At 42.5% G+C, this 14401-nt stretch overlaps 1 protein-coding gene across 1 annotated transcript; it reads right to left on the bottom strand.

Moving 5' to 3' along the window:
* Positions 1 to 337: 337 nt before the first annotated feature.
* SERTM1 (serine rich and transmembrane domain containing 1) lies at positions 338 to 12733 on the bottom strand. The gene is made up of 2 exons (XM_061457494.1): positions 11074 to 12733; positions 338 to 1137 (listed from the first exon to the last, which is right to left on the bottom strand). The coding sequence occupies exon 2, from the start codon at positions 950 to 952 to the stop codon at positions 629 to 631; it is 324 nt and encodes a 107-aa protein (XP_061313478.1). The 5' UTR covers positions 953 to 1137; positions 11074 to 12733; the 3' UTR covers positions 338 to 628.
* Between the last annotated feature and the right edge of the window lie 1668 nt (positions 12734 to 14401).

Consider the following 14401-nt stretch of genomic DNA (forward strand, 5'->3'; position numbering starts at 1 on the left):
CCAGAGATTCAAAAACTGAAATACAGACTTTATACACAATGAGTTAGGAGTATGAATAAACAAAAGCAACATTCAAGAAATGGATTTTATAAACATCAAGAAATACTGTAAAAGACTTGAAAATTAAAAACCAAACAAATACCAACAACTTTAAATTGTCCTAATATTTATAATTTAAGCAGTGTTTTTTCTTATACTTTTGCAATAGGGATTTCACCCAGAAGTCCTTATCTAATTAAAAAAGGAAAAAGAAAAGTAGTGACCATGTTACTGATACAAAACCAGCTAAGGGGGTCACAACTACAGCAGAAAAATGACACATTCAGTTAGAACCGTATTACAATTTGGAAGGAATACTTGTAATGAACACCATATATGTGTGAGAAAAAGACAGCATCACTATTGCAGGCATAAAACGATGAACAAATGTCATTATCCATTGTCCAGAATGAAAAAGAACATTAGTAAAAGGGGAAATGCACGCTAGAAAAGGAAAGAAAAAAACCCTATGGAAACTTTGAAAGCCATCTCCTCATAATAGTCTTCTAAGGCAAATGTTGCATGCACTACCTTCCCAAGAAACTGGGCAAAGCTCTTCCATTCGCTGTATGTTTCCTTCCATTTAGTTTCATGAAGAAAGGTTTGAGAGAGCAGAGTGCTGGGAAGAAATACTACAAACCTCTAAATTAGTGAAAGAGCTTCCAGCATCACTATTATATTCTGGGTAGGAGGAACTGGAAGAAATTATGTTTTTCAACCTCTGAAGTGCAATGATCAATAGCAAAAGGAGAAAAGCTAACAGACTAAGGAATATTGAAACATAGACATAGACACTGGATAAATGGCCAGGTGATGAATCCACTGAAGTTGAAAGGGATGTGGGATATAGCTCCAGAAAAGTCCCATTTTCCATGTTTCCTACAAATCCAGATGAAGGGTCGGGTTCTGACATTTTGGGGTTTGTGTTTCAAAAATCACAACAGATCTTGGATTCAAAGGTAGTTTTAGCAGCATTACAGAGGGTTTATTTTAGGCAACCATTTGTCCATCACTACAAAGAGATAACAAGTCAGCCAGTGATCAGATTTATCCTTTACTGCTCCAGTCCAGGACAATGTGAGATTGTATCCTTCAGAACTGCAAGGGAGAGAAAAAATAAAATAAAATAAAAAAACAAGATTAATTTACGAGCAGATAATGTGATTTAATGTGTATCTGATACAGTCTAGTTCTTAACTTACAAGTTAAGCTGCGATTCTTAAAGCATTAGGTAACAAATATCTTTATATCTCTATTTTCCAAAATGCAGGGATTAGGAGAAGTCCTACCCATCAATTAATTAAAATTCCCCACCACAAGTTGTTTAACTGAGCAATGGCACAATAAAAATGTACTTTATATGGGACAGACATATTGGAATCCAAATCTATCTTGTGGAAAAAACCTCGTCAAGGAATGAAAACTCCCTTTGGCACTGAACAGCTGCCTTTCTAATGATCATATTCATACCAGGCTTCTCAACCTAGATGAGCAAGGCTGATCAACACCATGATGAATGACAAATCCATTAGCCACTTACTCCATACTGTCTTGCCAGAGGTACTCAGAATGAGAAAATCTGCCAAACCTGCTTTCTTGCCATATATTTATAAAATGGATCAAATGGTTTTAAAGATCAAAATACATCTTGCTGTAATGGTGCTGTGGGGATCTCAATGGCAGGCACGTTTCAACGAAGTGTTGCAGCTGCTGAGACCTATATCCCAAGGGAATGGACAGCCCTGGCAGCTCAACATATGCAAGGGGACTACCCAAGGGCAGCAAATGGGGAAGAGATCCCATCTGTGAAAAAGTTTTGCCTCCAGCCACTTTGTGTTGGGATCTGGAAGCTCAGGTGCTGGCAAAGGTCAAAGTGGCACAGGACAAGCAGATCATGGTATACTAACCTGCTTTGTGTTTTGTTTAAAAATGTAGTCAGTCCCCAGGTGCAGCCTGGAAGTGTAAGAGAAGGCTTGATGATGGGGAACTGCTTGTAAAAAGCTGACATGCTGAAGCTGAATTACATGGTGCCACCCCTTGCCTTTGTTTTGATAGAAAACAGATAATGCAGGGTGCAAGTGGATAGGAAATGAAGCTCATTTTCTGCATATAATCATGCACATTCAATCTTTCAATCCATCCATCCATGGCCAACCTCTAACTGCAGATACTCAGGCACCATAAGGAAAGGCAGTGAGCTTTCCTCCTAAAAGGAAGACAATATCCATTCCCAGTGTGGTCCCTCTCATCCTGACCTTGCTTTCAGCCTCATCCTGTGGTCCCAGTTCAATACAATTGTCTCTAACTCACCGTTAGAAGCTTTGAGGAAAATCCTACTGATTTTTATGTTGATAGAGAAAGCAAACAATGTCAGCATCAGCCAGAGACAAAATCAGGCCCTTGGAAGTAATGATGCAACAGTCTGGGGTCTCTCCCTGTTTGTCACACAACTGCTCAAACATCTCTCTGTGTTTCCACGAGTTTCTCAGCACTGTTCCTGGCAATGGTCTGCTTACAATTTTTCCTTTAAACATGCTACCTCTGCTAACTCAGTAAAGTACTTCTTTCTTCAAGAAGCTGACATCTTTTGACATATGATGTAACTATAAAAGCCCCAACCTGAACTCAAGATGCTTAAGAAGGATAAGGTACTTTTCTGCTGGTACTGTTTCTCCTCTGTGAACACAAAAGCCTTGAAGACACCCTGAGAAAAAAGCTAAGAAGTTTGCTTTGCAGCCACTGAAGTTGCATAGCTATCCACTGTACTTTTGCACTGTAATTTACATTTAGGATGTTATGCTATATGCCACAAAAAGCCCAAAGTGCCTGAGGAAACAAGGACTACATTAAGTGGTAGGTAGAACCTGATTCTACATTTTTAAACCCTACTTTTACTTTCTATACCTCAGAACTACATCTATACTACTACATAAAACAGGCTGTTACAGGCCACCAGATCAGGGTGAGGAAGTTGACGAGGCCTTCTACAGGCAGCTGAGAGCAGCCTCACAGTCACAGGCCGTGGTCGTTGTGGGGGATTTTAACTTCCCTGATGTTTGCTGGAGGGACCACTCGGCAACCCAGCCACAGTCCAGGAGGTTCCTCCAGTGTATGGATGATAACTTCCTCCTGCAAATGGTGGATGAGCCAACCAGGAGAGGAGCACTGCTGGATCTCATCCTCACTAACAAGGAGGGTCTGGTCGAAGCAGTAAGAGTTGAGGGCTGCCTTGGTTGCAGCAACCACAAGATGGTGGAATTCAGGATCTTGTGTGGCAGGACCAGTAGAATAGCAAGTAGAATTGCAACCCTGGACTTTAGCAGGGCAAACTTTGGCCTTTTCAAGCAATTGCTAGGGGAAATCCCATGGGCAAGGCTGCTTGAAGGTAAAGGGGCCCAAGATAGTTGGTTGGCATTCAAGGATTGCTTTTTCCGAGCTCAAGATCAGAGCATCCCGACAGATAGGAAGTCAAGGAAGAGGGCCAGGAGACCTGCGTGGCTAAATAGGGAATTGCTGGGTATGCTCAAGTGGAAGAGGAGAGTTTACAGGTCATGGAAGGAGGGGCTGGCCACTTGGGAGGAATATAAGGCTGCTGCTAGAGGATGTAGGAAGGCAGCTAGGAGGACTAAGGCACCCTTAGAATTAAATCTGGCAAGAGGGGTCGAGGACAGCAGAAAGAGCTTTTTCAAATACATGGCAGACAAAACTAACACCAGAGGCAATGCAGGCCCACTGACGAACGGGATGGGTGCCCTGGTGACAGAAGATACAGAGATGGCAGAGTTACTGAATGCCTTCTTTGTCTCTGTCTACTCTGCTGCGGGCAGTCCTGAAGAGCCCTGTACCCCTGAGACCTCAGATGAAGTCAGGTCAACGGAGCGGTTTGCCTTAGTCGATGAGGAATGGGTTAGAGACCAGTTGAGCAATCTGGACATCCATAAATCCATGGGTCCAGATGGGATGCACCCGCGGGTGCTGAGGGAACTGGCGGAAGTCATTGCTAGACCACTCTCCATCATCTTTCCCAAGTCTTGGGAAATGGGAGAGGTGCCTGAGGACTGGAGGAAAGCAAATGTCACTCCAGTCTTCAAAAAGGGCAAGAAGGAGGACCCGGGTAACTATAGACTGGTCAGCCTCACCTCCATCCCTGGGAAAGTGATGGAACACCTTATCCTTGGTGCCATCTTAAGGCATATCAAGGATAAGAGGGTTATGAGGGGCAGTCAACATGGCTTCACCAAGGGGAATATCATGTTTGACCAATCTCTTAGCCTTTTATGAGGAAATAACACGGTGGATGGATGCTGGCAGAGCGGTGGATGTGGTCTACCTTGACTTCAGCAAAGCATTTGACACAGTCTCTCACAGCATCCTCACAGCTAAATTGAGGAAGTGTGGACTGGATGATCAGGTAGTGAGGTGGACTGTGAACTGGCTGAAGGAGAGAAGCCAGAGAGTTGTAGTCTATGGGGCTGAGTCTAGTTGGAGGCCTGTAACCAGTGGAGTGCCTCAAGGGTCAGTACTGGGACCAGTATTATTTAATATATTCATCAATGATTTAGATGAGGGAATTGAGTGTACTATCAGCAAGTTTGCTGATGACACTAAGCTGGGAGGAGTGGCTGACACGCCAGAAGGCTGTGCTGCCATCCAGCGAGACCTGGACAGGCTGGAGAGTTGGGCAGGGAGTAACTTGATGAAATATAACAAGGGAAAGTGTAGAGTCCTGCATCTGGGCAGGAACAACCCCAGGTTCCAGTATAGGTTGGGGAACGACCTGTTAGAGAGCAGTGTAGGGGAGAGGGACCTGGGGGTCCTAGTGGACGACAGGATGACCATGAGCCAACACTGTGCCCTTGTGGCTAAGAAGGCCAATGGCATCCTGGGGTGTATTAGAAGGGCGGTGGTTAGTAGGTCGAGAGAGGTCCTCCTTCCCCTCTACTCTGCCCTGGTGAGACCACATCTGGAATATTGTGTCCAGTTCTGGGCCCCTCAGTTCAAGAAGGACAGGGAGCTGCTGGAGAGAGTCCAGCGCAGGGCAACGAAGATGATTAAGGGAGTGGAGCATCTCCCTTATGAGGAAAGACTGAGGGAGCTGGGTCTCTATAGTTTAGAGAAGAGGAGACTGAGGGGTGACCTTATTAGTGTATATAAATATATAAACGGGGAGGGTCATGAGGATGGAGCCAGGCTCTACTCAGTGGCAAACAATGATAGGACAAGGGGTAATGGGTACAAACTGGAACACAAGAGGTTCCACTTAAACTTGAGAAGAAACTTCTTCTCAGTGAGGGTGATGAACACTGGAACAGGCTGCCCAGGGAGGTTGTGGAGTCTCCTTCCCTGGAGACATTCAAAACCCGCCTGGACACATTCCTGTGTAACATCTAGGTGTTCCTGCTCCGGCAGGGGGATTGGACTAGATGATCTTCTGAGGTCCCTTCCAATCTCTAGCATACTGTGATACTGTGAACTACATCTATACTACTACATAAAACAGGTCAAGGCTATTTTCTGATCTTGAGGACAACCTGTGCTGCATCAAGATGACTAAACTCCCTTTTATCCCCGTGGACAGGCTGGCCAAATCACAGCTGCCTTTGGGAATGAATAACGGCCAGTTGTAACCCCACATATGTCCAGGCATTGCTTGGAGGATGCTTGCTGGCCAAAACCATGCCAGGAGGTGTGCTTGCTAATTCAACAGGAGAGATGAAGACAGACAGGCTTATGTCTTGGCCTGGATTAATTTACTAGCACATACCCATCTGTAATGTTTTCATGCATAAAAGGTTACATTCCAGATGTTGTTTCTATCTTTCATTAATTGCATTGATTGTTTTACTGTGGAGCTTACACACCACCACCCCAACAGCTTACAAGATACGCAGGAGTACAAAATTGCATCTACAAACACCAGATAAAAAAATTCTTACGCTTGTGGTAACTCATACTGATGCAGAAAATATACTAAACCAAAACCATCTTATAGCCCTAATAGTATTTAGCCCCACAAGAAACAGTATTTATTGTACTTTGTGAAATAAGTCACAACAGACTGAACAAAGAGATCCTTATGAGATTATATTCCTTTTGAACTGTCTTTAATTCAGGGACCCAAAATTAACTAATGGAACAATACATGTTCATTTCACGTTCTGGAAGTAGTTAAGTGCATTATAGCTAATTTATCCTTTCTAAAAGATAAGCTTTGATATAGAAGATGCTTATCCTTGATTACTCATCATAATGAAAAGCAGAACCATTATTAATTGAATTGCTCTATAATAGCTTAAGGAATTAATTCACATAAATTCTTTAACATGGCAGAAGTTAAAAGCCTTTAAATTCTTCACAAATTTTAAATCTGCTAAGTTCTTCTTTTCCCATTAATAGTTTTGGCCCTGGTACATGGAAGAACTTTGGCATGGGTCTTTCTCTGAAGTCAGTGGGAAATTTATGGCCTTAAATAGAACTAATCAGAACCTCACAGTTAAGCAGAGATGTGTTTTGCTAGACGAGAGCCTTTATAGGTCTTTCAATGTCAACAGGGCTATTTTTAACCAAGTATTTTGTATTGAGAATAGAGACACTAAAACTCGGATTCCAAATGACTATGGTCCAGATCCTAGTTGCCTCACTCACAGTGTGTACTGACGTGAGGTGTAAATGAATCTCACCACAAAATGTAGCTTCAGCTAAAGTGGCTCTTAGGGTAATATTTTAAGGAAGATGAAAAAAAAAATCTGTGATGTTTTAATCACACATCTAAAAATACAGACCTAAAGTGTAAGGTTCTACTCATTTTAAAAGGTTTTACCCTGTTGGAGTAAACAGCAAAATCATACAGAGTGTGAACATATCTGGTCCTGACATCTGAGTAGTATTCATAGGGAAGGTACAAAACACATACAGAAAGAAAATGGATCTGATCATGATGATGTTCCCTGGTGCTGTTCCAACACTTCAATCCTGATGGAGAGCAGCCAGGATAGCTCAGCCAGTGATGTGGGGTATGGGTGCAAATGCTGGACCAAAACTCCACTACAAAGTCCTAGGGCTGCACCAACCTCTGCCATGCTGCAAATCAGACCTCTCAGCTTCTAGGAGTGGGATCCACAAGTAGTTTTGTTCAGTGGACCATTGCTATTCTTTGGCTCAGGTTCCTGCTTCTGCTGGGAGAAAGTAAGTAGCATGTATCATTTATCTCTCTTATCCTAATCCTCCCAAAGGAATATCCCCCAATAAAGCCAGATGTCAGCCTCACCTTCTGTTCTGGCAATTGGTTTTGTGCATTTCTGAAAACTAAACAGAACAACATCATAACATCTAGCCCAAACCTGGTCCCAAAAAATGACTGGGGATTTTGTCACTGACTTCGAAGTATGATGGCAAAACAAAGTGGCTTACTACAATAAACCCACTGTCTTTCTAGGAGCCATAAACTGATCAAGGAATTCAACTGAGGAGCCAAAGCTTTCAAATTCTGTAGTAGTCTGTACCTTTCACTCATCTGTTGTTGGAAAGCTGAACTGGTTTAAGGCGAAGACTGAATTTAAAGTGATGTTGCAAAATGACTGGAGATGGAGAGGAAGTCTGATGGGAGAAGGCTTCCCAAATAGCCAATCCTGAAAACTCTTGGGAAGGAGAACTGGGACCTGTCTGCTGGGGGACTCAGATTTTGTGGGGTAGCTGGATCTGCATTAGAGAGCTGGATCTCAGAGACACCTCTGCAATCAAAAGACAGGGATGCACAACTTGAGACTTCCTGAGTTATCAAGTCAAGTCCAACCCCACTGCTGAAAGTCTCAGGTCACGATCTGCCTTTCTGACACTGGATGAGTTTTCTTGCTGCTGTTAATCCACTACTCAGCCTTGCTGCTCTGATGGGCAAACTGCTTAGAAAGATTCACACACTTCAGTAAAACAACTCACTGTACCAAGGTGGCACAGACTCCACCACCACACTCTGCTGGGTTTAGATGTGCAAGAGTGCAAAACCTTGTTCTGCTTCTTTAGTCCCCAAATATGACAGCTGGCACACAAGGAGAGGGCCTGCTACACACATGGTGTCATTTGTACATCCTCACTTTTCTACCAGAAGCACTATTGTATTTTCTTCCAGCTGTGCATTTTTCTTCCATTCATGTCCTCAGTATAAATCAGTTTTTCACAGGTGAGGACAACCACCCTTATTCCAAGGGTAGGGCTACCTAGAAGATACTGTAGGCAGCCTCAATTGGAGTTTTTCATTTTCTCTTTTATCCTACGTAAGAAGGAGACAGGCAAACTGGCATTCACCAAAGCAGGGCAAACTGGTAAGGGATTAAGTGAGCCATCACTACGTAAGAGGTAAATCCCAGGTAATGAGTAGTATCAGTCTGGGTAGCCATGCCAAAGCTATCCACCGCCTGAAACTTTGATGGCGCACCTGTTATAAAACCTATTTTTTTCAGAAAATGGAAATGTGCTCAGGAGCAGAGACCTCATCAATTAGCATATGCCCTAGGTGCCAAATTATATGTAGTATATGTAATTCAGTGTTGAGCATTGCTGAGACACTAATCATCTCCCAATTCAGTCCAAGGTGAATGATAAATGAGACTTGAGCACTCTCCAGAATGGCATGTAGTAAACAGAGAGCTTTTTCATAGTCCCAATGTCATAAAACCTTTACCATCCAGTTGCCTGTATTGTATTTCTCTGCATATCTTGATGCAACAATTCTATTTCTCCAGGCTCAGTGAACTTAATATAACATACTCACAACCACTGAAGCCCTTGAGAAACAGGAAGCACAGGCAAATCTGGTTCATTTTCTTGAAAATTTATCAGCCAAAGAGAAGCACTTTGCTTTCTTGGTTCTTCCTGGCTTTTGTGACTACAAGCTGAGAAATACCTTGGCTGTTTCAGAGGTTTCAAAATGTTCAGGCAGAGACAAATTGGCACCAAAGAAAAGCAGCATTTTTATGCTACACAAACTAATATTTTTGTCATAGTCTCCCATCAACTCTTTCTTTACAAGGAAGAGGTATTCTAAAAAGCCCTTATTGTAAACAACTCCTTACAGAGGAGAGCTTAACTTGCCTTTACCATACATACAATAGTGAGGTCCTTCATCCCATCAGACGTCAATATGCTGTTAACTGACTCTGCTTTCCTTCCCCAATAACGTAAAACCCTTTTGTCTATTTCAGCTCAATGTATACAGAAAGGCAGAGGATGAGTGCGGCAGAAGGATTAGATTTCCATCATCTTCAAAACAGTGGTTTTTGTTAAAATAACCCCCTTTTCTTCTGCAGGGCAGAGAGTTGCTCACTGACCCATTGCAGGACAGCTGAAGAAACTCGCCCATGTCAGATGTCCGTAGATCCTGGCAGAAGGAGCCTCTGGCCATGAGGCTTCATCATCTTGCACACACTGTCCTCCCATGGAGCCAGTTCCCATGCTTGCACGTGTCCCAAGGGACACGGAGATGAGGATGAAAGAAGCATACCCACACTAATGAAACAATGTGACCTCAATGAAAGACTTGGGACTGTCCCTCTGATGGGGAGGATATCGTGGTTAGCAGATCCAAATGGAACTAAAATTACTGGTCATTAATCTAGCTAGGAAATGGCTAGGATAGGGAGATGAGTTGCAAGATGGTAGTCTGGGGTCTGTCCTAAAACAGAGGCAGACAGCTCTTCGATTTGAGTAGGAGAAGGGAGGCAGAGGACATCCATTGAAGCTGACACCGATTGTTAAAGAACTCACAAGTGTGTTCTCTGCTCCCTTTTGCCCTTTTGAAAAGTTAAAGCCAGGAGTGAGCAGATAATGATATCATCCCTTATGACCTGAAAGCAAAACAACCTCTATTCATTCAGCACCAGGGCAGGACGAGCAGGAGGAGGATCATGCAGGTTCCCAGCCAGTACAGTGATGCCAGTTCCAGGATGAAACCTTATCCCTAAAAGTGTGTCACTCCCCAAATTCTGTTATCAGTGATTACTTCCAAAAGCTGGCAACAAATGTTCACTACGTCTATTAAAAGATTAAAACATCTCATGACCCTTGTTAATGCAATATATGTACAATGGCCAGTGAGCTTCTGGTTTAATTCTTTCATATTCCTCCTCGCAACCTTCATTTTCCATGTTTATTTTCTGTAACATATAGGACTATATCACCACATAATGTTCTTCCAGGTAATATGTAACACAAAGCATTTAATGCCAATAAAAATACATTTGCATGCTCATACTAAAGGACTGAATGAGCGTTATATATAGGGAATTCTTCAGCCTTGAAAAACAATTTGCTCTAGACTGGAAAAATGTAGCAATTTAATATCATGCAACTAAATTAGACAGTAAATCTAAGCAAAAAAAAAAGTGAGCAACATTTTTTTCCATTGAAAACACAGGTAGCAAAGACAAAGAATGTTAATTTGGAGTTTAGCAAGAATATGATCCTTAATTCTTATTCTTGTATGTATGCTTTTAGCAATCAAAAGGCACAAGTAAGCAGGTTGCTTCTTTTTCCTGTTACAGATGGACCCTCCAGGAGCAGAGAATCCCTTCACCACTCTGCCTGGGAAACAGAACCAGTCACCAACTGACTCAATAAAATAGCACACTCAAGGAAAAGGAAAAATTATTTCCAGCCACAAGCAAAGTCCTCCTTTAATGTATGGTCTAATTTCATTTTTTTAAATTATCATTTTATGTGATTTAAATTTATGACTGTCAAAATCTAAGAAGACAAGTGCCCAGATGGCTTGGTTGCGGTGAAAATCAAATCATATTTTATTTAGGGTTTTGTGTGGGGTTGCAAAAAGGAAATTCTCAAAGCCATAAGGATACTTAGATTAATTCAGATAGGCTCAAATGCTTTTGTCATTTACATTTCCCATGAATCTGCAGATTATACAGTTATTTATATCAGTGTAAAGCAAACCCATCATAACCTGGGATCAGATCCAGAGCCCGTCAGTTGAACCTCTTTAAAAGTAAGATAAAAGCTAGCAAGGAGAATGACTAAAATACTTACAAGCAGGAATATATGGGGATGAAAGCCAAGCGTCCAATGCACAGGATGTGATTAGTTATCACGCCCAAATCTAAAAGGACTGCATACTGAGAAAAGCCCCTATAAAAAAGCACATAAAAGTTGAAAAATTTAGTAATAACGACATTGAGAAATAAAACAGGGAGGAAAAGTGCTGAATTTTGACTACTCTCTATGCCAAAAGTTTCAGAAAAAAAAAAATGACTGGAATTCTGGCTTCTGTTTTATTTCTGCTAGACACATCCTTCTTCTGTCCAGTTACAGCACTGCACGTATAACATTGAAACCGTGATCCTGATCTCTGCTCTACAGCCATGCTCCGGTACAACACCTGCCTCCTCTTCTTTTGCAGAGTGCTCCAGGACCAAGACAGCCTGTTGTCCCTGACACCTCTTTAAGCACCATAGCACTGTATCTGCAGTCTAATCCATTTCACATTATCCCCTAAAGACTCCTACTGGGAATCAGTCTTTCTGGATTACACACTACTATTTATTTATTCTCTTTATTTCAAACAATCTGCAGTTCAAGTTCACTTACCTGAAATCCCCAAACTGAATACTGTATACACACAAGGATAGCTAGCAGAATTTTGTGTGCTACATTCATTCAATATCTAAAATAAAATGTGGCCCCTGAACTGTTTTTAATAAAACAAATTAAATTGTTTGTATATGAAGAAACAATCCCAGATGATGCAGATTAAAGCAAAAGCAGGGCCACTTTCAGAAAGATCCTCCCCTCTGGGAAAGAAAAGACACTTGCACAATCATTACACATCTCAGAGCTCTACCCTTTCAGCACATTTGGTTTGAAGCGCACTAGAGAAGCAGACCTCTGGGGATGAAAGTTAATGCATTGTTGTATTGCTTTCATCCCTTCACTGAATCACTTATGGTTTAAGCCTGTCCAAGTTCAATAAAGAAAATTATCTAATGCAGCTGTTAAGTCAGCGTTGTTGAAATCCAAATGTTATAACATTGAGTATACTACTGTTCCACCCAAAGGGAGTTAGACAGCTTCCTGATCACTCCCCCATGCAGAAGGAGAGGTGGGGGGGCTGCAGGTGAACCCAAAGTCAGATTCCCCAGGGATGGACGCAGCACATCCTCTGGATGTGAGGGCATGCACCCTGTCACCCTGCCCAGAAGCACACAGGCTGAGGCAGGCAGTGGTACTGGGATGGAGAGGGGAATGCAACAGTCCCCACGTACCTCTTCTCTGGCAGATCTGCCTCATGTAACAGCTCAATCCTATGTCCCTCAGTTTTGTCCGCTTGTAGCAGAGACCCTTTCCCTTCTCTTTGTTTCTTTCAGAACAGCTCTCTGGGAGAAAGAGGCACAGATCTCTGCAACAGGGACTGTATCTTCAAACAAGGCAAACAGAAAATATTTTGCTTCTTTTTCCATCTCTCTTTTGTCTCTGCAGAATCTTCTTTATTCCTCTCCCTCCTAACACACAGAGCACTGCTCTTGCCCACTTAGCCCTTCATTCAATACAACAGCCCAATCCCCAGCAAGTCGAAGGGAACAGAGCCCACCAAATCTTGAGCTGATTAAACACGCTGGTAATGCAGTGCAAAACACAATACATCCTCAAGGCTCTTTAAATGCATGTATTCATATTCAAATGGCAAGCATACACAGTGAGATTTCTTTCTGTCCAGTCCCAGAATTATTCCTTTTATTCCCACTCCGAATAACTTTTGTTCCTGTTGGCCACTCTCAGCCAAATTCAACCCCAGGCAGACACCTCAATGACAGTTGTGCTCCTAAAGTTTAATGACAGCAGATGATCAGGAAGATCAAAGTTTCACACACCATTTGGTTCCCCCTAATAGCTTTGGATCTCAGTAATTGACTTCTACAGCCAAAACAGCTGCTAAGATGTCACTGTCAAAGTAACAGACCACGGATGCCCAGCAGGAAAGGAGGTCCAGGGCAAGGCTAGCCAGGGAAGAGGGAGAAACCACTGAGTATCAGGATTCCTTCATTTCTGTGTTTTGTGGAACAATGTCTCATTTGATTTCTTGCAACCCCAGATTTTAAAGTTTTGTTTGAATAGGAAATTTAGTGTAGGGTGGAACTGCTGTTTAACTACAGATTTCCTTTTTTCACAGGGCAAAAAGAAAGGAAGGTAAAGAGAAAAATTTAGTTAAAGCCCATTTTCCTCAGTAGAATATGAAAATATTTCAGCCACTTCTGTCTTGCCATGTCTTTTCATGGTTAAGTCACCATAGTCCTGCTACCCATCCTTGCCAAGGCTGAGAGGGGCTGCCTGGAGCATGCCACTGACACTGATAAGGCTCTGAGAAGATGCCTCCCAGCACATGGGGGGGGGGGGGGGTGATGCAATTAATCTCAGAACAAACAACAGTTAATTAAGCTTTGTTAGCTTGTGCCTGACTCTTAGCATGGACTCCCAATAACCACCTTTTGTATTCAATCAAGCAGACCAGCACTGGGCTCCACACTTGGGGTCAAATGAACACTGCAGTGGAGGGCTGTGTGCTGTGTCTGCCCTTTCTGAAGCTGCACGGACTTCTCATAGGGCAATACTCCAGCTTCTCCACATCCTTTTCTCAGAGCAAAATCTACCAGATAAAATATCAAGCCCCAGGGCAAGCAGTCCTTGTTATCAGAGCTTGCTTTCCTTCTCCATCACACCCACAAGTGAAGCTAACAATTTGCAGGGTTCAGACTCTCAGGTTCAGCATCCCTTCAGGTAAAGGGGAAAAACCATCAGAAATATCAGTCAGAGACCCCTTCACCTATCAGGAATACAGTTCTAGGACAAAATGTACCTAAATCTGGAAGTGAATAGATTTAAGGTCGCTATTGTCCCCTTCAGTGCTATGGTACAGTGTCCTTCCCAATGCCAGATGAGGTGGCTGTACACAAGAGCATAGCTGAGAGTCTTTGTCGCTCAGAATGTCCAACAGCACATCCACCCCATTTCGGGAGCCCTCCCTGCAGATATCAGCAAGGGGCTCTGCTGAACAGTAAGTGGCCCTTAACTTTGCTAGTCAGTAGGGTTATTAGTCCTTAACTAATGAAAGTTGTGACCCAGTAAGTGGAATCCAGAGTAATAAGAAAATACTTTCCTATAATAAAATTTAGCTGAAACACTGGCTTCAATGTATTTTATAGAAATAAAGTATACGGTCCATATCAAACCCAAAAACGTCAAGCAGATTTCATGTTAACCTCCTTAGAAATCCTGACACAACATAAAGCCAGGACAGAATTTTGTGCACTTGGTTCTGTTAATGCATCATCATGTTTCAGAAACCAAAAAAGCAGATGCAGTA

This window comes from Pezoporus flaviventris, unplaced genomic scaffold (assembly GCF_033815535.1).
Source record: "Pezoporus flaviventris isolate CSIRO_AGI_PZ_B2104156 unplaced genomic scaffold, CSIRO_AGI_Pfla_v1 ptg000025l, whole genome shotgun sequence".
In the NCBI taxonomy this organism is placed as follows: Eukaryota; Metazoa; Chordata; class Aves; order Psittaciformes; family Psittacidae; genus Pezoporus; species Pezoporus flaviventris.

Coding starts and splice junctions, on each gene's coding strand:
- SERTM1 (XM_061457494.1), bottom strand. CDS start 952: ATGTCAGAACCCGACCCTTCATCTGGATTTGTAGGAAACATGGAAAAT.